Source organism: Macaca fascicularis, chromosome 8 (assembly GCF_037993035.2).
Source record: "Macaca fascicularis isolate 582-1 chromosome 8, T2T-MFA8v1.1".
Lineage (NCBI taxonomy): Eukaryota > Metazoa > Chordata > Mammalia > Primates > Cercopithecidae > Macaca > Macaca fascicularis.
In genome coordinates this window covers 94,665,180-94,690,129 of record NC_088382.1, presented here as the reverse complement: position 1 = coordinate 94,690,129, position 24,950 = coordinate 94,665,180, and the positions used below count along the sequence as shown (strand labels likewise).

General features: G+C 37.5%; 1 protein-coding gene across 21 annotated transcripts in view; it reads right to left on the bottom strand.

Annotated features, from left to right (window-relative positions):
- The window catches only part of RALYL (RALY RNA binding protein like), a 736,337-nt gene that overhangs the window by 97,279 nt on the left and 614,108 nt on the right, over window positions 1–24,950 (bottom strand). For 13 of the 21 annotated variants that reach the window (XM_045399163.2, XM_045399161.2, XM_045399165.3 and 10 more), the window contains one exon: window positions 13,076–13,108. The exons of the other annotated variants lie outside the window; for them this stretch is intronic. In XM_045399163.2, coding sequence (XP_045255098.1) covers window positions 13,076–13,108 — 33 coding nt within the window. The remainder of the gene's footprint in view (window positions 1–13,075; window positions 13,109–24,950) is intronic. 21 annotated transcript variants of the gene reach the window in all.

Here is a 24,950-nt window from a genome sequence, read left to right as displayed (position 1 = left end):
ATTCTCTTAACACTTCTAAAATATTCAGGCCTTTGGATTCAATTGGTTAATATTTCTGTGATTCAGTGAAACTTTAGAAAAGATTTATAATATAACTTAATTGCTGCACAGAATGTTTTTAATAATTGGTATTTATTTCCTGTTTACTATGTCAGACACTAAGTATTATCTCATTCATAACAGCTGTTAAGAGTTAGTTATGACCTGGCATGGTGGCTCACGCCTGTAACCCCAGCACTTTTGGAGGATGAGGTGGGAAGATTGCTTGAAACCAGGAGTTCAAGACCAGCCTGTCCAACACAGACCCCATTTCTATAAAAGATAAGAATTAGCCAGGTGTGGTGGCTCATGCCTATAGTTCCAGCCACTTGGGAAGCTGAGGAGGGAGGATCACCTGAGGCTGGGAGGTTGAGGCTGCAGTGACTGTGATTGCACCACTGCACTCCAACCTGGGAGACAGAGTAAGAATCTGTCTCAAAAAAATTACTTAATAATAATAATAATAATAAAAGGTTAGTTACTTACTAACTTAGGTGAGCAAATGGAGACTCAGGAAAGTTAAATTGCCAACGCCATCTATCTAGGAAGTGGCAGAATGGGATTCCGAGGAAGGAAATCAAATTATAGAACTTGTGCTCTTAAAGCAAGTGGCTAATACTATAATCATATATAGCATCTGTTACTAAATACGAGGTTTCCTACAAAACCTGGATAAATGTAAAATAATGTGAATCTTTAACCTAATAAGAATATCAAGGTTTAATAAAGTTTTCATAACAGCAGAAGTATATTGAAGATCTAAATTCTACTTCAAGACTGGAAAGAAAAGGGAGAAAAGATCCCTCAAGGAAAATGGTTTCGCAAACTACAGCTGTTAGCAATAATAAGATCATTTTTGGATGCAGGGCAAGCTTTGTTGCTCTGACAGTATTTACTCTTTCTTTTTTGGATTTAGTAGAATAGATCCTGTGCATCTCAAAGGATTTAGGAGATCCAGGCTTGGCTGGGCCATGCTTAGCTCACACATACAGTCATTGCTTCACTAGAGAGAAATATAATAATTCTGATATTTTTATCCTTGATGTATTCTTTTTACATATTTCTTTTTATAATTTTAAATTTTCTAATGTTAACTTTCGTGGGTGCATAGTAGGCATGTATATTTGTGGGGTATATAAGATATTTTCACACAGACATGCAATGTGTAATAATCACATCAGGGAGAATGTGGTGTCCATTCTCCCAAGCATTTATGCTTTGTGTTACAAACAATCCAGTTACACTCACAGAGTTACTTAAGATGTACAATTATGTTCTTATTGACTATAGTCACCCTGTTGTGCAATCAAATAGGTCTTATTCATTCTTTCTAATTTTTTTTGTATCCATTAACCATTCCCCCGGCCCCGCCGTGGTGTGTTCTTGAAGATCTTCCAACCAAACCTAGGAAATAATATATTCTGAGATATATAACTTTTAAATTGTTCTGAGTTATTTAAATTATTCTGATACAGAGAAAAAAATCTGAAGTTTTTTTACCCACGTAATAAACATCCTCATAATAAAGCTACTTATGAAAACTTCATCAAATGAAAAATTGGTATAAATCAATATTTAATTTCAAATTACAACTAATTCATATTAAAGTCTTCTTAAAAGTTCAACTTCATGCTGAAGAGACAAGAAGAAATAATTCATGTGGAGTTTCCTTTGGTGCTGTGAGTGTATGTTCAAAGTGGCTCAGTGTCTGCAAGGTATCAACAGTCAGTGCTTGAAGAAACTTCATGCATTTTTTGACATGTAATTTTACAATGGATATCTCAGCCTTCAAATGAAGGATCTTTGATTCCTTCTCATTTGTATTTTTCATTAAAAACTTGTAAATAGCTTTTTCAAGGCAAGACTGGTTTTAAACTAAGATTTATATATTGGACTCTTAATTGAGATGATCACTCTGTGCTTATTCACCTTTTTTTTATTTTTCGAGATGGAGTCTCTCTCTGTCCGCCAGGCTGGAGTGCAGTGGAACGATCCTGGCTCACTGCAACCTCTGACTCCCCGGTTGAAGTGATTCTCCTCCCTAAGCCTCCTGAGTAGCTAGGATTACAGGCATACACCACCATGTCCAGCTAACTTTTGTATTTTTAGTAGAGCCGGCATTTCACCATGTTGGCCAAGATGGTCTCGATCTCCTGACCTTGTGATCTGCCTGCTTCAGCCTCCCAAAGTGCTGGGATTACAGGTGTGAGCCACAGCACCTGGCCTTATTCACCTTTCTAAATGCAAACTTGATGCCTGTTTTCTCTCAGCTTATTTCCAAGATCAGATTCTATCTGATGCAACATTGAAAGGAACCATTCTCCTAGTAGAATTTTATTACATTAATTGCTCTAAAATATAATGTATCAAGGATGATTGGAATATGAGCCCCCAAACTTTAGCCCTCCATTAAAAAGCAAGGTTGCTTAACATCTTAAAAAATGTTAAGGTGTGCAAGAACTTTAATATTCAAATTTATTTTATAAATGTATTTTATTTATAATATAAACATATTCAATATTATGCATTTATACATTTAAATATAATAGTAAATATATAATATACTTACAATAGTTTAAAATAGAAAATATTACTATTTAATAAACAGACATTTATTAAATATTGAATTTATATTAATATTTTGAAGTTTAAAATTTATTATGATCCCAGCCTTAGGTCTAAGATGACATCAGAATGAATTTATATGTACTTTGGCATAGGCAGTGTGGAGGCTTCCATGGCATTTATTCTGGGCTCTTTGCATCTATCCTGGTCTCTGTTAAGTGAACTCTAAGATAGTTCTAGTTCAATGTGGCTGCCTCCACCACATGCATTTAAAACAGGGAGGGATTGTGAGACATTATATTTCAAAGATTTTTCTGAAGGGACTCCAGAGATGATAAGTGTTTATAATGACAGCTTGTGCATGTGTGTATGGAAAAAAATGGAGGGGGATGGAAGCACCTTGTAGATGATGGCTCCCAGGCCGCACTGGTATCAGAATCACCTAGGTAGCTTTGGAAAACACTGCATCTGTTGATGCAAACAGAATCACACTTTGGGATGAGCCTTCATGCCTCACTCTAGGTGTATTAGAGGGAAACTACATTAAATGAACACTGGTGGGGGAGTGGGTTTCCCCCTCAATGATACTATTTTAGAAATCATTTCCTGGTGCATATGAAGAAAGTTCTTTTTATATCATATATATAGTTGCAGGATCAGAGACCTGAGATTTCACTCAACTTCTTTTCACAAGTCCATGATCTTTCTCAGTAAGGAAATAATTTTCTGTAACTTTCTTTGACAGTTTTTTTTTCCACTGCAATATTCAGATTGGGTCTATGTTGTGACCAAAACATTTTATTTCAAAATTAGTACAGTACATTTATCCAGGGAAGAATTTGGCTTCTCAATTTAAAATGAGATGCATATTAAAAATATATCAATATTCCTACTTAAAAAATTTAAATGACAATTACCAGTATTCATCATTAAAATCTGAAACATCTGTACTCATATTGCTTGATAACTCATTTCATGACAATTTTTATTTTTCCCCAATATAATAACTTTTGTTGGTTTTTATAATGAAACTTTTGTTTTTTATAATGTAACTCAAAACGCTGCCTATAAAAATGGAGATTTATTCTATGAACTATTTTAAAGGTTTCTGATTGATTGACTCTTTATAACATGATACATAAATATACCTTCCAGAATTGTAATAATAGCTAACATTTATGAGCAACTCTTATGTACCAAAAACTGTGCTAAATGTTTGATATCAATTATCTAAATCTTTTAATCTCCATTTCACAAACAAGAACCTGAAGCTTGGGAGTTTAAGTAATTGCCTAAACTAACATATCTAGCTTGTAGGTGTCCGAGTCTATGAGGGCAAAAGCAACTTTCGCCAGTGCATATTAACAAATACTTTAAGACACTGATGGGCAGTGAACTGAAGTATGCAATATTTAGCAGTGATTTATTCATTAATATAATTCACACATTTTTATTGAACATAGAATTAAAATTAATGTGAGGTGTGCTGGGGAAAAATTCAATGTTATATACTCACATGTCAACTGATATAATAAACCACAGACCATGCACTTATTCTGGCATGTGACTAGGATTAAAAGTCATAAATCTGATCATCATGGAGGATGGGAGGCAGGACTAGACTGCAGTTCCCACTCGGACAGACAGAGCAGCATGAAGAGGCTTGTGTGGTGAATTTTAGCTCCAGATCAACTGCAAGAACGAACCAGCAATCTCAAGAGGACCCACAGACCCTCTGAAGGAGGTGGAGTGCTCCTGTAGGACCTGGGAGACACCCCAAATACTGTGAGTGCCCCAACGGCAGAAGTGGGAAAGGAAGATCCTCCTCTCCCAAACAGACACCCCCCACTGGAGAAACTGGAGGTCTGTTTGCGGGAGAAGTTTCTGACCTTATCTAGAGCTGAGTCAGTTTCAAGAGCTGAATGAAATACAGGGGTAGAGGAAACAGTGGGAAAGGCCCTGGGAGCTCGCTGGGTCTTCAAGCAGGCCATTCCTCCCTGGCACCACAGGGATCCATCAGGAGGGTGACCAGAGGAGTGGGGGAAAAACACCACAGGGAGTAGGAAATCTCCAGCCAAACTTTGTAGAACTTGAAAGGGGCAAGAAGCCTCCTGGCCAAAACTCAAGGGAGAGTGGGAATCCAGTGTGCAGACTCCACAGGCTGGGAAAGAACCAAACCCTTTTCTTCCACAGCTGGGAGGCCAATAGCCTGGGGCAAGTTCTCAAGCCTGGCTCATCCACTGCCTGGAAACCAACTTAGGGCTGTGAGCGGTGGCATGGTGGGATTGAGACCAGGCCTTTGATTTGCATGGGAGCTGGTTAAGCCCTGTGTCTGCCAGTTTTCTCCCACTTCTCTGACAACCTGCATGACTCAGAAGAGGCAGCCATAATCCTTCTAGGTACATAACTCAATTGACCTGGAAACCTCATCCCCATCCCCCACAGCAGCCACAGCAGGATCCATCCAAGGAGAGTCTAAGCTCAGACATGCCTAGCCCTGCCCCTACCTAATGGTCCTCCCCTACTCACCCTGGTAGCTGAAGACAAAGGGCATATAATCTTGGGAGTTCTAGGGCCTCACCCACCACTGGTTCCTCTCCATACTACTACAGCTGATGCTCCGTGGAAAGTGTCACCTCCCAGCAGAAGGCCAACCAGCACAAAAATAGAACATTAAACCACCAAAGCTAAGAATCCTGACAGACTCCATTAATCACAGGACTCTGCAGACAACCCCCAGTACCAGCCTGGAGCTGGGGGGACTTGCTGGGTGGCTAGACCCAAAAGAGGGACAACAATCACTGTAGTTTGACTCACAGGAAGCCACATCCATAGGGAAAGGTGGAGAGTACTACATCAAGGGAACTCCCTGTGGGACAACAGAATCTGGACAACAGCCTTCAGCCCTAGACCTTCCCTCTGACAGAGCCTACCCAAATGAGAAGGAACCAGAAAACCAACTCAGGTGATATGACAAAACAAGGCTCTTTAACATCCCCCAAAATCACACTAGTTCACCAGCAATGGATCCAAGCTAAGAAGAAATCCCTGATTTACCTGAAAAAGAGTTTAGGAGGTTAGTTATTAAGCTAATCAGGGGGGCACCAGAGAAAGGCAAAGCCCAGTGCAAGGAAGTCCAAAAAATGACATAAGAAGTGAAGGGAGAAATATTCAAGGAAATAGATAGCATAAAGAAAACAACAATAAAAAATTCAGGAAACGACACACAGAAATGCAAAATGCTCTGGAAAGTCTCAGTAATAGAAACGAACAAGTAGAAGAAAGAAATTCAGAGTTCAAAGACAAGGCCTTCAAATTAAACCAATCCAACCATGACAAATAAGAAAATATGAACAAAGCTGGTATTATGAAGTCTGGTATTATGTTAAGAAGTCTGGTATTATGTTAAATGACCAAACCTAAGAATAATCAGTGTTCCCGAGGAAGAAGAGAAATCTAAAAGTCTGGAAAACGTATTTGGGGGAATAATCGAGGAAAACTTCCCTGGCCTTGCTAGAGAACTAGACATCCAAATACAAGAAGCACAAAGAACACCTGGGAAATTCATCACAAAAATATCATCGTCTAGGCACATTGTCATCAGGTTATCTAAAGTTAAGATGAATGAAAGAATCTTAAGAGATGTGAGACAGAAGCACCAGGTAACCTACAAAGGAGAACCTATCAGATTAACAGCAGATTTCTCAGCAGAAACCCTACAAACTAGAAGGGATTGGGGCCCCATCTTCAGTCTCCTTAAACAAAACAATTATCAGCCAAGAATTTTGTATCCAGCGAAACTAAGCATCATATATAAAGGAAAGATACCATCTTTCTCAGACAAACAAATGCTGAGATAATTTGCTAGTACCAAACCACCACTACAAGGACTGCTAAAAGGAGCTCTAAATCTTGAAACGAGTCCTGGAAACACATCAAAACAGAGCTTCTTTAAAGCATAAATCAAACAGGACCTAGAAAACAAAAATACAAGTTAAAAAGAAAAAAACAAAAAACAAAACCAAGGTATGCAGGCAACAAATAGCATGATGAATGCAACAGTAGCTCACATCTCAATACTAAACATTGAATGTAAATGGCCTAAATGCTTTACTTAAAAGATACAGAACTGCAGAATGGATAAGAACTCACCAACCAACTCTCTGCTGCCTTCAGGAGACTCACCTAATACATAAGGATTCACATAAACTTAAAGTAAATGGGGTGAAAAAGGCATTTTATGCAAATAGACACCAAAAGTGAGCAGGGGTAGCTATTCTTATATCAGATAAAAGAAACTTTAAAGCAACAGCAGTTAAAAGAGACAAAGAGGCACATTATACAATGGTAAAATACATTGTCCAACAGGAAAATATCACAATCCTAAACATATATGCACCTAACACTGGAGCTTCCAAATTTATAAAACAATTACTAATAGACCTAAGAAATGCGATAGACAGCAACACAGTAATAGTGGGGAACTTCAATACTCCACTCAGCACTAGACAGGTCATCAAGACAGAAAGTCAACAAAGAAACAATGGATTTAGACTATATCTTGGAACAAATGGACTTAACAGATATATACAGAACATTTCATCCAACAACTGCAGAATACACATTATTCAACAGTGCATGGGACTTTCTCTAAGATAGACCATATGTTAGGCCATAAAATGAGCCTCAAAAAATTTAAGAAAATTGAAATTACATCAAGCACTCTCTCAGACCACAGTGGAATAAAAGTGGAAATCAACTCCAAAAGAAATCTTCAAAACCATGCAAATATATTGAAATTAAATAGCCTGCTCCTGAATGAGCATTGAGTCAAAAACAAAATTAAGTTGAAAATTTAAAAATTCTTTGAACTGAACGACAATAATGACACAACCTATCAAAACCTCTGGGATACAACAAAGGTGGTGCTAAAAGGAAATTTTATAACCCTAAATGCCTACATCAAAAAGACTGAAAGTGCACAAACTGACATTCTAAGGTCACGCCTCAAGGAACTAGAGAAACAAGAACAAACCAAAACCAAAAACAAACCCAGTGAAAGAAAGGAAATAACCAAGATCAGAGCAGAACTAAATGAAATTGAAATAAAAAGAAACAATACAAAAGATAAATGAAACAAAAAGCTAGTTCTTTGAAAAGATAAATACAACTGATAGACCATTAGCAAAATTAACCAAGAAAAGAAGAGAGAAAATCCAAATAACCTCATTAAGAAATGAAACAGGAAGTATTACAACTGACACTACTGAAATACAAAAGATCATCCAAGGCTACTGTGAACACCTTTATGCACATAAATTAGAAAACCTAGAAGAGATGGATAAATTCTTGAAAAAAATACAATCCTCTTGGCTTAAATCAGGAAGAATTAGATACCCTGAACAGACCAACAACAAGCAGGGAGATTGAAATGGTAATTTAAAAATTAACAAAAAAAAAATGTCCAGGACCAGATGGATTCACAGCAGAATTCTACCAGACATTTAAAGAAGAATTGGTACCAATCTTTTGACACTATTCCACAAGACAGAGAAAGAAGAAACCCTCCCTAATTTATTCTATGCAGCCAGCATCACCCTAATACCAAAACCAGGAAAGGACATAATCAAAAAAGAAACTACAGACCAATATGCTTGATAAACATAGATGCTAAAATTCTTAACAAAATATGGGCTAACTGAATCCAACAACATATCAAAAAGATAATCCACCATGATCAAATAAGTTTCATACCAGGGATGCAGGGATGGTTTAACATATGCAAGTCAATAAATGTGATATACCACATGAAGAGAATTAAAAATAAAAATCACATGATAACCTCAATAGATGCAGAAAAAGCATTCAACAAAATCCAGCATCCTTTTATGGTTAAAACTCTCATCCCTCAATGTACTAAAAGCCATCTATGAAAAACCCGCAGGCAACATAATACTGAATGGGGAAAAGTTGAAAGCATTCCCTGTGAGAACTGGAACCAGACAAGGATGCCCACTCTCACCACTCCTCTTCACATAGCACTGGAAGTCCTAGCCAGAGCAACTAGACAAGAGAAAGAAATAAAAGGCATCTAAATTGGTAAAGATGAAGTAACACTGTCACTGTTTTTGCTAACAATATGATTGTTTTTCTTGAAAACCCTGGAGACTCCTTCATAAAGCTCCTAGAACTGATAAAAGAATTCAGCAAGGTTTCTGGATACAAGATTAATGTACACAAATCAGTAGCTCTGCTACATACCAACAGCGACCAAGCTAAGAATCAAATAGAAAATGCAACCCACTTTACAATGGCTGAAAAAAAAATTAAAATACTTAGGAATATACCTAACCAAGGAGTCAAAAAACCTCTACAAGGAAAACTACAAAATGCTGCTGAAAGAAATCACAGATGACACAAACAAATGGAAACACTTCCCATGCTCATGGATGGGTAGAATCAATATTGTGAAAATGACCACACTGCCAAAAGCAGTCTACGAATTCAATGCAATCCCCATCAAAATACCACCATCATTCTTCAGAGAACTAGTAAAAGCAATCCTAAAATTCATATGGAACCAAAAAAGAGCCTGCATAGACAAAACAAAACTAAGCAAAAAGAACAAATCTGGAGGCATCACACTACCTGATTTCACACTATATTATAAGGCAATGGTCACCAAAACAGCATGGTACTGGTATAAAAATAGGCACATAGACCAATGGAACAGAGAAGAGAACCCAGAAATAAATCCAAATACTTACAGCCAAATGATCTTCGACAAAGCAAGCAAAAAACATAAAGTGAGGAAAAGGACACCCTATTCAACAAATAGTACTGGGATAATTGGCAAGCCACATGTAGGAGAATGAAACGGGATCCTCGTCTCTCACCCTATACACAAATCAACTCAAGACGGATTAAAGATTTAAATCTGAGATCTGAAACTGTAAACATTCTAGAAGATAACATTGGAAAAAACATTGTAGACATTGGCCTAGATTTTGTGACAAAGAACCCAAAAGCAAATTCAATAAAAATAAAGATAAATAGTTGAGACTTAATTAAACTAAAGAGCTTTTGCATGGTAAAAGGAACAGTCAGCAGAATGAACAGAAAACCCACAGAGTGGGAGAAAATATTCACAGTCTATACATCTGACAAAGGACTAATATCCAGAATGTACAATGAACTCAATCAAATCAGTAAGAAAAATACAAACAGGCCATGAAAAAGTGGGTTAATGACATGAATAGACAGTACTCAAATGAAGATACACAAGGGGCCAAGAAACATATGAAAAAATGCTCAGCATCACTAATGATCAGGGAAATGCAAATCAAAACCAGTAAGGTAAGCAATACTACCTTACTTCTGCAAGAATGGCCATAATCAAAAAATCAAAACACAGTAGATGGTGGAGTGGATGCAGTGAACAGGGAACACTTCTACACTGCTGGTGGGAATGTAAATTAGTACAACCACTATGGAAAACAGTGTAGAGATTCCTTAAAGAACTAATAGTAGAACTACCATTTGATCCAGCAATCCTCTGGGTATTCATCCAGAGGAAAAGAAGTCATTATATGAAAAAGATACTTGCACATGCATGTTTATAGCAGCAGAATTTGCAATTGCAGAATCATGCAACCAACCCAAATGCCTATCAATCAAAGAATGGATAAAGAAATTGTGGTGTATATTTATATGATGGAATATTCATCAGCCATAAAAAGAAATGAATCAGTGGCATTTGCAGTAACCTGGATGAGACTGCAGACTATTATTCTATGTGAAGTAACTCAGGAATGGAAAACCAAACATCGTATGTGTTCACTGATAAGTGGGAGCTAAGCTATGAAGATGGAAAAGCATAAGAATGATACAATGGACTTTGGGGACTTGGTCGGGGGGGAGGTTGGGAGTGGGGTGAGGGATAAAAGACTACAAATATGATGCAGTGTATACTGCTTGGGTGATGGGTGTACCAAAGTCTCACCAATTACCACTAAAGAACTTACGCATGTAATCAAATATCACCTGTACCCCAATCATTTGTGGAAAAAAAGAAATGGGTATAAAGCACCAGGAAAAAATAAATAAAAATTTACTTATAAAAAATAACTTCACGAGAACAAATCAGTCATACATTTGAATAACAGTACTTATGAGTAGACTGCCTTGTGCCTAGTATGCTTATATGTGTCCACTGATTCACTTCTGTCCATCTTCTCACTGAACAAAGTAGGAGAGAGATACATACATGCTTTTATTTTTTTGAGACAGGGTCTCACTCTGTTGCCTACGCTGGAGTGAAGTGGTGTAATCTCGGTTCGTTGTAGCCTCAAACTCCTGGGCTCAAATGATCCTCCTGTCTTAGCCCCCAGGTGGCTAGGACTACAGGCATGGCACCACGGCTAGCTAATTTTTGTATTTTTTTGTAGAGATGTTTCACCATGTTGTCCAGCCTGGTCTCGAACTCCTGCACTAAAGTGAGTTGCCCACCTTAGCATACATACTTTGGACAATCTTATTTAAAATAATTTTCTTGAGGGAATGGAAACATTTAGCTATAAATTAAAATATCCATTCAGCAGAATCATTTGGGTTGCCTTTCACACACTTTACTTTTAAGACATAGGCAATATCTTATGTGTGCCATGCTAATTTTCCCACTTTGAGCATTCGCTGAGTGATACATTATTATTATTTTTGGGGGGGAAGTTTTTCTCAGGGTTCTAATACTCAGTGCTAAACTCTTGAAAAGTTAAAACAAAGATTACTTAGGGTCTGCCTTTTAAAACAGAAGTATGCAATAAAAAAGGAATTTCATCTCAGAATAGCCAGGAGAACAGTAAAGGCTGCACAGAAACTGCATGAAGTGAGGCGTGAAGAGAAGCTATTTCAGGCCTTTTGACTTGAGGGCAGATACATATGCATTCAAACTAGAAGATTTCTTCAGGTGTAGAGATTTTTAACAATAGGAGCTGATGATCAATGTAGGGAAAAAAGCATGCTTTATTACCTTTTTTGGGCCAGACCAACTTGACCTTTCATTTTCCATGTAGTCTTCAAATAAATACATATATTCCATTTTTTGTCTTCCACATCCCCTAACAATTATTTTGATTTCCATGATTTGAGTGGCTTTCTGAAAAGCTTTTATGAAGAGTAGAAAGGAATTGGGAACCATGTTGTTGAATGAGTGATAGAAATATTCAATGGCCATGTACAAAGTAATAAAAGAATATTGATCTGGTCACTTAAAAATCTAACCCCATTCCATGTTTCTGGTCATTAACCATCAGTATTGTGGCTGCCTATATATGACAGCTTTTTTTCCCTCATCAAATATAGCACGATTTCTCTAGGCAAGACATCGCATTTTTCACCACTTTTTGATACAATATCATCTATAATATTGATGGTGCAAAAGTCCTTTCATAATAAACTTTAATATATTAGTCAAAGGAGTATTTGATCAGATACAAACAACATTGCTTATACTTAATTAGTTTTAAATGCCTAAAAATAGAACATGTGCACTCATGTAAACAACATATTATTATTATTTTATTTCTATTATTTTTTTGAGACAGAGTCTTGCTCTGTCGCCCAGGCTGGAGTGCGGTGTTGCAATCTTGGCTCACCGCAACTTCTGCCTCCCAGGTTCAGGCAATTCTCCTGCCTCAGCCTCCCAAGTAGCTGGGATTACAGGTGTGTGCCACCATGCCCAGTTAATTTTTGTATTTTTAGTAGAGATGGAATTTCACCATATTGGCCAGGCTGGTCTTGAGATCCTGACCTCAGGTGATCTGCTCGCCTCCCAAAGTGCTAGGATTACCGGCATGAGCCACCGCACCCGGCCAACAATATATTATTCTTAAGATATGTTTTGTGACTAAGAAGGATACCGTCAGAGCAGGCAAGCATTTGTCTTATCTAAATTTGCCTCAGGGTTCCTCAGCTTTGGGTGCAGAGAAGCAGTCAACGTGAGTGAGCTGGAGAAATTAAAGTGAAATGAGAGCTAAGGAGAAAAGATAGATATTGATTGTGAAGACAGACTTAGGGAAGGGGGTGAAGAAACAGTGAATAGAGTAGATTGAAAAGAAATGGAGTACAGCAATGGGTAGACAGGCTTGGAATGGTGAAGCTATGGCTCAGAGGAATTTTTAGGACCTATGTGAGTATACTTTTACATGAAGAGAATATGGATGATCACTGTGTACCTTGTTTAGCCTTTATAGAAGGTACAGGATTTCATATACATTCATTAGCTTCATTTCTGAGGTCACAATACAACCTAGGGAGCATTTTAATTAAGTCTGTATAAAACATAGATAGCAGTGTTGCATGCAATGATATGTATGATTTTGAATATGAGGTTAAATGACTGAAAATACCATCTCAGAAGTTCTTGGTAATTTGAATTAAATAATTAATACTTATAAAGTATTTAAATACTTACCCAACAGACAGGAAAGGTTCCTTTGATTCAAGTCTATGAAAAAATATGAAAATTTTCTTTTAATATAACAATTTGCTGTATATTCAAAAATGGCTTTTACATGCACCTGACAAAATTATACTTTTTTGGATGAAAATCCATAATGTACCACCAGTAAAAAGCTATAAATAATACATTAAGACCTAATCTGGACTAAGTAAATTTGCAGCTGGATTAATGCAGAAGCTACATAAAATGAGAGAGTCTTGGAATGAGGACATAACATTTAACTGATATATTAAGATGATCATAGTATTAGTCTAATTCTGATTGCACTCTCTGTCTACTCATTTTCTTTATTCATGGTAATGTGTTTGTAGAAGTTTCTATATATCTATTTGTGGTGGTTGTAATAGTGAAATAATTTATAATGTACTTGTTACATGTTAGCCAAATAACTGATTTACTCCGAAGAGAGAAGCAGCATACCATATATAGTTATTTATTGGTCTTAATACCACTTAGGGCTGGAGTATTTGGATTCTTCAGCCTCCTTTGTGTCTTCTAAAAACTGGGTATTTTCTGTACCTCAGTATCTCAAAGGGAAAGTCTAATCCTGAAGGTTGTGGTTCATTTGAGAAAGCCACTTTAAAACATATTCTGTGTCTTATTTTTTTCATTATAAAATGGGCTAGGCTTCTTCCAGCTACTTTTCTAACTTCATAAATTAACTTTCCATTTTTTTTTTTTTTTTTACAAAATGTAAGTAAATCAGGAAATAATCCACTTCTAAATAGTTCCTAGATAATAATTAAGGAAACCTGTTGGTAAATGTATTTTGGCCACACTAGTTTCATTATAGGTTTCCTAAGATACAATTAAGGGTTAAATGTAGGCAAACTGAAGATATTTTTAACTAAATCCTGGTGTTTAAGATTTTTAAGAAGCACAGTTGAAATGACTATCTTAGAATTAGGCTAAAAATTTATTTTTATATATGTGAGTCCAAACAATGAAGGCAATAATTACTTTTTTGTCTCTATTTCATTTTGTGTATGTAAAAAAATTGCTTATGAGAAATAGGCCTTGGTGCATTTATAGGCAGGGCTGACATGCATCTCTACCATATACCATGCTGCCTTGGGTGAATCATAATAGCAGGAAAGGGACATTTTTAGGGGACAAGTGCCTTAGCAATCCTTTTGGACAGCTCTAGGTAGGGTAGAAGCAGATAAAACCAATAGTTGGTGCTAAGAGTTTGGAGAGGTTTATTTATGCAACCTTTCCTTTTCTGAATTCCAGTATTATTCACATCTCTAACTGTAGGTACATTAATTGCCTTGTGTTTGTTTTTCTCATACATTTGTGATCTACATAAGCAAACAGAACTAGAGAGGGAAAAGCTGAAGATAAGTAATGAAAAATGTTTGGATATATTTGCTTTATAAGACATGACCAGTGCCATGTGATCAAAAGGAAATTACCTTGAACAAATGAGGGGGATTCTATATAATATGATGCAGGAGATTGTTCACATATTTTGACCATCAACACCATAATGATACTACTTTATTTTCCACCTGATAATACTTGAAATAAAGATAGCATGTGGGCATTAATGGGATCCCTTCTCTCTGTATTTGCCAATAATTTCAGCCTACCATTTATCAGACATTAGTGTATGTGTGTGATTTGCTTCTGTGAAGTGCTACCCTCCAGCCTCCTATGTTCCCCATTTTCTACACACTACATCGTCCCCCTTGCCTCTCACTGCTATGTGATTCTTAGTGGCACTGAATAATGTAATGAGACTATTTTAAAACATTTTATATCTTTCTTTCTCCTTTCTCTTTTTTCAGCCACCATGTCTCAGTAGTTAGCAAGTCCCATCAGTTTTTCCTTTGGGACTCTCATGTCCTCTGCATTCCATTCCCAGGCTGGTTTTCATTAGTTACCCCAGCCTAGTTAGTCTCTCCAGAATTCTTTGTTCAAAGTCTCTTCAACTTTACACACTGCTCTCACACTAAGCTTCTGTCAATGTTGCCAGTCACTCCCTTTGGGCAAGTACTGCATTGTACCACTTTAGGGTGGCATAAGCAACTTGAATAAAAGCAAAGCCCACCACTTTTGATTTTCCCTCTGCAATTATCAAAATACTGAGTTCAGAATTTTTTTTTTTTTTTTTTTGAAGGTTTCAGACAAGTAACTGTTGGCTTAGAGCATACAGGGACACGTGTTGGTTGTCCTACTGCCCCCTGTGGTTAGTATGATTAGTCTGACTAACTAAGTTATTAATAGTTATCCCCTTCTCCTACCACTTCAAGCCCACTTCAGCCAGCTCCTTCCAAATGCTCAAGAGAAGTCTTCAGAAGAAAATTCAAGTTTACAAAATATTGTTGGATTGAAAGTTCTGATGATGTTCTGCAAACCAAGAGTTTGCAAACTGTGGCCAAATCCTTTTCTCTTTCTGATTATGTATAGTCCCAAGCTAAGAATGGATTTTACATTTTAAAGTAGCTAGAAAATATCAAAAGAAGAGTAATATTTTGTGACACATGAAAATTACATGAAATTCAAACTTCAGTGTCCATAGGTAAAGCTTACTGAAACAGAGCCATGTGACTTCATTAACATATTGTTTAAGGTTGCTTTGTGCTATGGCAACAAGTTGAGTAGTTGTGGCAGAAACTGCATGTCCAAAATCCTAAAATATTTACTATCTGGCCTTTATAGAAAAAGTATGCCAGTGTGTGAGATATTATTTTGTTGGAAGGAACTGGAAACAGCCTCCTAAAATAGCTTTCTTTACTTTTAATACATATCAAGATATTTTCCCAGATTTAGAAATTCAGAATAATTTGAATTCCTTCTGTACATCACCATTTCAACCTCTGATCCTACCAACATACTCTCCTGAACTGTTTTTATGTCACCACGTTTCTTGATTTCATTAATCATAAGATGGTATCCAAACTTTTAAGATCTTCACAAACATGCCCTCACCAGTTTTCCATGATGTTTTTTATTGCTTCTCTTACTAAACACTTCATTCCAGAAAAACTAAGTATTGTCCAGACACATCTGATTTGGCTTTGCTTTGGTATAGTTAGCATTATATTTCTATACCAGATACTATTTTTCCCATGCATGATCTATTTATCATTTACATTTATCTCAATCTAACTCCTTCTTAAAGCTGATCCTGAAACCTTCATTTTACAGGGACAAGTCCGTCTCTGAGGTAATACTTATCATCACCATCACTATGACATATTCTCTGAACAATATTATTCAATTAAAAACTGAACTTAGAGTCTCAATAAGACTGGTAAAAATATTAAACCTGTACTATGTTTAGACAAGAGACTTCCAACAGTTTTGTGTTAAGTCTCCTGGTGGGACTAGAGGGAAGGTTGTTGCTGATGGTTCATGAACTGAGCCAAAATAAAAGATTATTGGTCATTGGCTCCTCCAAGCCATAGATGATAAGTCCAAGGTACCAGGACTCCCAAGTGTCTTCTGTGGTAAAATAGGGCAGGAAATCTTGGTGGGTGCCACCATCAGGCCATTCTACCTTTTGTCTCATCCTCAAAATGATGACACACTGCAGAGCGGAGAGACAACTGTCCTGTGTTGAATGATGTTCTGCTTTGAAACCAACTGCTCAGTTGTTGTTCACTACACTGAGGCAACTTCCCTAGGCTTGAGATGATTCAGGGACTCTGACTAACCTCATTTTTCTCAATTATATAGCAAACATCATAGCCAACTCAAGGAGTTTGGGGAAGAATATGAGATTTTCTATTTAGAGCATCTAGCACAGTTCCTGGCAGAGTGGATCCTGATGGTCGCGACCATACCAAGAACAGGTTGTTAACTCTAAAGTCTGAAACTGCTTGGAATGTATGAATAGAACATTTTAGTAGTGTTGGTCCTGAAACATGAAAAAAAAAGGTAAAAGAAAGAAACTTCTAGGAGAAATATTCCTTTGTAGAAAATTATTTATCAATTTAATCTGTAGAAACAGATGATTACATTGTGATATGCCTAGAGAGAACTTTTCTAAGATTTTTTTTTACAAGGTAATTGTTTCATGAAGAAAGGGATTGATTTTTATTTTTCCTAAGATTTACTTTTCATGTGAAATAGGTAGTGAATTTAATAATACTTCATTTAGGACCCACTAGAATTAGGAGTAGAATAAGAAAAACAAATGACAGGCTTCAGAAAAATAAGACATAGTGGAGAAATAAAATAGAACACAGAATGAAGGTCAATATTTGGAGCTAAATGAACTATAATACTTTTTATTTAATAAAAACTAAATTGTATTTACTGAATGCCAGGTATTATTCGACATTCTTTATAAACACTAATTTATTTAAACATCATGATACAATCTGAGGTAGTTCTCATTTTATAGATGAGGAAACTGAGACCAAAACATATTAAGTACCTTGTACAAAGTCACACAGCTCATAAGTGGTTGAGCTAGGATTTGAATTCGGACATTCTGACTCCAAAGTTCATGTGTCATCTATTTTAGTTGTTTTGCTTTGTTTACATGTGCCTCAAGGTACTGCCACATTGTCTCTCTTTATACTTCTATGCTCTATTGAGAAAGTTCATCTGGATTCAGATGTTGGAAATTCCAAAACTTACATCTCTGGCATCATTCTATTTATGATAGGTGGCTATAGCTGCCCACAAAATATCTCTAATTGTAGATGCCTCTAAGCTAACATATCTCAAACTAAATTTACTCTCTTCCTAGATGCCTCTAAGCTAACATATCTCAAACTAAATTTACTGTCTTCCTCCCTTATTTTGCTCTTCCTTTTTTTTCCCTAACTTGGAAAACTCAGACACTTAGGTGACCAAACTAGAAAGACTGGAATCATTCTCATGAACTCCTTTCCAACAACCTTTCTAGTTCTGCTGTTTCTGTTGGCAAAAGTCCTCTTGATTCCATACTTGCCTCTCAATTCTGATTTTCACAGTACAAGTGATCATCCAGTTTTATATGATCCACTAATCTCTTCAGTGACCTCCCTTCTTATTTCTTTGGTATTTCCATATCTACTAACAGAATGAAATTGCTAAAATAAAATATAATTGTGTAATTATCCTCATTACAAATCTCCGCATGTTTCTAGGAAGTATTTTCTTATAAGGCACAATGGGTTTGTTAGTGGTACTTCATACCTATTTTCATAGGACTCTGTAACACTTAACCATGGTGAATTAAAAATTTCCATTGTAATTGCCAAGCTTCCCCTAAGACTGCACACTCCTTGGAGGTACAAACTAACTGTATTTCAAGTACCTAGAATCATGCCTACTTCATTGGAGGCTCTCAGTAATGATTTTGTTAGATGAACATTCCCTGCCTTGCTCCCTCACTTCTAGTCCCATGTTTTGCCTACAGAGTACAGTCTAATATAACTTTATTACTATATTTATAGTGTTAATATAACTAAAAGTTCACTCACAGTCTGGTTACAGTGTACCTTCCCAGCCTTTGTCTTCTATCACTTTAGTCTACAGACTCCATGTTCCAGCCAAGCTGAGCAAATTGCTCACTGTCTGGGTGGCATCTTGCTTTTTCCCCTGTGCATTGGCATTTTGCTTTCCCACATCCTGCTTTTTCTCTTGTGCTTTGGCATATGCGTGTTTTTGCAGAAATAATTTCAAAAGTTTTTGAAAGACTAGAGCCTTGTCATGAGTCCAAAGCACGTTATAAAAATATCCACCTATTATATTTACAGAATTTTGTAGTTAAAACTTCCAGACAGTGATACTACTTACCATTATCTGAGTTACTCTTTTTAGCTATGACAACCCAAGCCCTGACCTACATTTAAGATGGATGTGCCAAAGGGCTTAAGTGTACAGGTTCTAGAATCACATTGCCTAATTCCAATCATGACTCTACCACCTCTGGCTGTGTGGCCTTGGAGAAGTAAGGGACTTCTCTTTGTGCCTCAATTATTTAATGTGCAAAATGGAAATAATAGTAGACCTATCTCAAAGAACTATTGTGAGAAATAAATACATAACTACACACATTAGATAACTAATTTAAATAAATAGTGGACAAATGCTTAATAAATATTAACCATCATTGTTATTACTATTTTTTTTTTTTGAATCTCTGAGTCCTTGAATCCTTGTTCCTGCATTCATGGCCAGTTAATAGAAAGAGAGTTCAGGTTGGGGAATAGGTTGGTGTAGTGGTTATATATCAATGAACAATGTTGGGATATATTGGAGAAGATATGCAGTAGCCAGCAGATGGAAATGTGGGCTCGAAACTCAAGTGAGACGTTTTGGCTGGAAATAGATTCAGGAGTCCTGTTATCAATGCAGAATTAGTATATTAAATCATAAGAGAGAATAAGTGTGCCCAGAGATAGTGAAGAATAAGAAGAAAAGGGTGGAGGGAAGATTATTTATTTGGCATCACTAACAGGACCTTAGATGTGTAGAAGCAAGTTCAGAAGGGGACGGGAGATCTGTTCTGGCAGTTGCATTAACCTGTACCTGTCATGGCACCCAACACATAGCAGGTGCTTCCCAAAAGTTGACTGACTGAGAAAACCTGTGCCTAGATCTACGCCACTGGCTTTCAATCTGTTCTGTAGGATAAAAGTAAATACAGAAGAGAACATTCTCTCTGAAAGTGGCTCCTGTGTGCCTTACTCAAGCCAGCAAGGAGCAGAAATTGAAAAGTGTTAACATTCTCCACTAAAGTCGATGTACAGGCCAAAGCTAGTGTCCAAATCTAATGACATTTGAAATCGTGTTTGTCTACCCTTTATGAATTAATCTCTTGATAGGGAATAGAGGACTTCTTTTTAACTGCATACTTTTTTTCTACAAAGGAATTTTCATATGCGTTTCAAAAAGAGTTTTAAAGACCAACATGGGTGCAAATATTTTATGTAGAAAAAAAACAGTGTGGCTGTCTTCTGTCTGTCCCTATCACACTTCCACAAACAATGAGGGAGTCTAACAATTATCACAAGAGTCAGAGCTTACGATGTGCCAGGGACTCCGCCAAGCTCTCTCACACATGGAATTTTGACAACAGCATATGAGAAAACTAAAGTTCAGAAAAACCTAGTAATTTGTTTAAAGCCATACAGTGCTATTATCTGAATGTCCTCTCCATAACTCATGTTGTAGTTTAATTGCTATTGTGATGGTAGCAAAAAGTGAGACCTTTAAGAGATGATTAGGCCATGAGGACTTGACCCTCACGAATGGATTTTTGTCATTACTGCAGATGTAGATTTGATCCGCTTTTTCTCTCTGTTTTGTGCATGTGTTTCTTCACCATGTGATGCTTTCCACCATATTATGATGCAATAAGAAATCCCTCACTAGACACTGCCTCTTGATTTTGGACTTCTCAGTCTCCAGACCTGTGAGCCAAATAACTTACATTTTTAATAAATCATCCAGTCTGTGTTATTCTGTGATAGTAGCAGGAAACGAACTAAGACACACAGCAAAGTGATGGAGTGTGAATTCAGTCACAGGCCTAACTCCAAAGTCTATACAGCCACTGTTCTGTACTCTTAAGAAAGGACAAAGAACACAATAAATGCTACACTGGCCAGATATTTAGTCTATCTGGCCCCACACTGGGTATGATGGTGGTCCAGGCCATTGTAAGTTATTCCTTAGTTAACTGATTGCTTGTTATTTATGGAATAATTTAGCATGATATTTTATAAATAACTTAATATACTTCTTGAGAATTATAGAAATCTTATTTTGATATTTAAAATTGTGTTTATGTCTCATCCTTAACTATTTGTAATCTAAACACATCCATATGACATTTTAATCATTCCAAGGCATTCTGATTTTAAAAAGCTTTTATTCAAGGTAAATGGTTAAATGGGAGCAAAAGATGATGACTGATCAAAGATAAGCACTTGTAAGTGATTCTTAGGTGTCTTCTTACAGAATATTTTGCATATTAAAATATAACATAATTCTATCGGTATTATTAAAAATTCATTTATTGCCTCAAGATTTAATAGTCTTCTTTATGTAATAGGGAAAGGACACTCATGGATAACTGTGGGTAAATTCTCTGAGATCTACCGAAGATCAGCATCTGTCGGTGGTACTTATTCTCTTAGTTATTCTTGTCCCCTAACCTGAAAACAAAACAGAACAAAACAAAACAATCCCAGCCTTCTGTGCTGGCTGACCTGGGCCAAGATGCCTAGGAGACACATTCTTAGGGTCTTGTTGTGGGGAGCAAAAGATTTATTAGGAGGAAGCTTCTCGGAGCACAGAATGGGAAGCAGCACTGGTTGGTCTGTACAGGCACTGACCTCCTCACCTCCATCTGCACAAAGAGGTCTGAGCATGCCGTCAGTCAGCTTCTTTGGTTGAATAAAAATCCAAGATATTGTTGGATACTGACCTCAATCGTGTACTCACAGTGGACTCTTGTGCCAGCCATATCCTTTCTCCAACTGTGGCTACTTACAAGGGTGTAGTGTTGTGATGAATACACAAAGATTATCCCAAATGCAGACAGTTGTGGTGTCCTATCAACATTGAAAAATTAGTGGCAAAGTGGGGGTGATACTGTGATGGGATAGTCTGAGGTGGCTGAAAGTGGGAATAAACATTCCTTTAAAGGTTGTGAGCTCTAAAGCTGGGGGGTCAAATCAGTTCTAATTTTCACGTCAACTGACTAATTGATGGTGGCTTCTGGGAACATCATGTTGACATGAATTCTAAAGCCTACTTAGGCCTCAGGGTGTAAGGGGCTGTAATTAACCTATGTCTGCCACAGGAATAAGAAGAAAAAGGAAAAGCATTATGTCCAAATATGTATTTACCAACTTGTGCTAATGGAAGGTACAGAAACTTGCTCAAGGCTACAAAAGTAATGAAAAGGTATAAAAGCCACAGTAGAACTTAGATTTCCAGACATATAGTCCATAAACCAATGTGTACAAATAATAATGTATATTTAATGCCCCATGTATGACAGCCAATATTTAGAATTTGACACACTATTTTAAGCATTTTCACGTATTTAATCCTCATAACTTTCTTGTGCAGTTGATATCATTATCATTTCTATTTTATAAATGACAAAACGGAGATAGAAAGGAATCAATAATTTTCCCAGGCTCTTAGAGCTAGAAAGTCACAGAGCAGGGTGATAACTCAGGCGGTCTGATTAAGACATTGAGTCTTAATATTTCAGAATATTTGTACTATTTTCTAATATGTTATTTGTTGATCATTAGAAGAATATCATATTTACCTACAAGGTTGAGGGGAGAGCCAGGCTCCTTCATTCCCATGGGATTTTCCTATATAGAATCAATTTCTCTGGAGTAAAATGTGGCTTTCCCCTCTATTTCCTGTGATATCTTTTTCAAAGGCTTTCATGCTCAACTGAAATCTCTGCTTAGGGCTATCATCAAGCCCTTTGGTAAGTTTCATTTGCAGTTACCACCATCTGGGCTGCTAACTCCAGGGACAGGTTAATGGATGGCTGTGGTATCAACCAAGAACCTCTGTGGCAGTTCTGACACTCAGACTCATGACTTTTGCCACATTGGAAATTGAGGCTGCAGGGCTCATCTCCCTTGGATGGGCTGTAATGTTCTTTCATAATTCTACAGGGAGGAATGAACTGTAGCAAGAGGAATGGAGGTGAAGGATAAACAACCTCTTGGCAAGAAAGATCATTAACCACTGGCAGATTTCCTAGGAGAATTGAAATGCTCCAACAGCTAGTGGGGATGGTGCTGGTAGATATTTGGCCAGGGTAAAGAGTGGGGTCTCATCCTTTCTCCAACATGATTCCAGGATTAACCTTACTGCCCCTCACACTGGAAAGGAGTGCACACGATTCTGCAGATGTTTCTATTAAAGTAAGAAAAATGATTTTCTGAAAAGAAATACTTTGAAACTTAATTATTTTCATCTAGCAAGATTTGCTCATCTCAGTTCCAGACTTGTAAAGGGAAGTAAATTTAAGAAAAACTAGCATGTGGCTTCTCAGCTGTCTCCTTCAATTGTCTTAGTTGCTTGCTAATGGCTGTTAAATCCTACAGAGAAACTGTGCCTTCTGTTAAGAGTGCAGCCTGGAGAAGGAGGTAATCAGTCAGAGTTATCCAGTTTCAGATCTTCATCCTCAGTCCTGCTCTTTGTAGAATGCCGATGCCATTTATCTTTTTCTCCACTTTAAGGTGAAGATATAAGAGTCAATACTCTGCAGTCTTTTGATTGCCCGTCCTAATAAGTTGTGCAGAGTGCAAATGGTGCTAAATGACATAATCTATGTATTTTCAAGGCCCTGGCCTAGTAGGTTGTGAGGAGCAGCTGACTTGTGTGTCCTTCCATGTCTCTCCCTGCTGCCCCTCATCCATTCCATACTCTTCACCTGTGCCCCACACTCTCATAACCCATCAGGTCCCAGTTTCAACCTCACCATCTCTGATCCTTTCTCTTACTAAAACACTTGAAACTCATTCAGACCAAGTCATAGCTAATGTCTGATATAGGCTTAGTGAACAACAACTCATTTTTACACGTGTTTTGCTCAGCTGAGTTTCTTCCCTCTTTCCTATTCCCAGTGACACATTGGTCTGGCTGGTTAATTTCTTATCTGAGTTTTTGTCTTGGTAACCTCAGCCCCTCTCCAACCAAGCTTTCCCACCCTCCCCTGGACCCTTGTTCTCTGAAGGAATTAAATCTTGGCACTGAATTTTAGAATGTAATTATTTTAACTGCCTCATATTGACAAAATTGTGTGATACCAATCACCTACCTGGATTATTGAATATTATCTACTCCTGGATTGGGTTGGAAGCTCCAAGTGACTGGCAAGGCTGCATTTTGGCTTCACCTTAGAATCCCTCCCACTCTGCAGAGCTGTATCTATCTTGTACTGATGTAGGTTTACAATTCTACATCCCCTCCTAGGATGCTCTCTGAGATAATTGTGCAGGATCAAGTCATAACTCCAAACCTGATGGATTCAAAGTCTTGTTTGTTTTTGTCAGTGTCTCAAATAGTCTCCACAATGCTAAGTTCAATGGTGAGTTATTAGGTAACATGAACTTTGGGCCGGGCGCGGTGGCTCAAGCCTGTAATCCCAGCACTTTGGGAGGCCGAGACAGGCAGATCACGAGGTCAGGAGATCGAGACCATCCTGGCTAACACGGTGAAACCCCGTCTCTATTAAGAAATACAAAAAAAAACTAGCTGGGCAAGGTGGCGGGCGCCTGTAGTCCCAGCTACTCGGGAGGCTGAGGCCGGAGAATGGCGTGAACCCGGGAGGCGGAGCTTGCAGTGAGCTGAGATCCGGCCACTGCACTCCAGCCTGGGTGACAGAGCGAGACTCCGTCTCAAAAAAAAAAAAAAAAAATGAACTTTGAAGAGCAGTTGACCCAAATGATTAATTCTTATTGAAACATTTTCTTCCCTGAGTTTCATACCACCCAACCTAACTACCTCACTAGTTGTTTCTTCCCAGTCACCTTTGCTTCTTGACTTCAAATTTGAGAGTGTTGTAGAGCTCAGTTCTTGGAATTCTTCTCTTTTCTATCTTTTCTTATCCCCTTTCTGTTCTCACCCAGTCTTGTGGCTTTGAATACCATCTATATACTGATGACTCACAAATACGCACATTCAGTCCAGATCTCTCCCCTGAACTCCAGATTAGATATTCAATTGCCTATGTGATATCTTTACTCACCACCCACCTTGGCCTACTCTAGTTTCTGTGAGTCTTCCCCGTTGCACTTAACTGCAACTTCATATGTCCAGTTGCTTGGTCCAAAAACCTTGGAGACGTCTCTGGTAGACAGTCTGGCTATCATCAGTTTCTTCCCCTCACCCATCA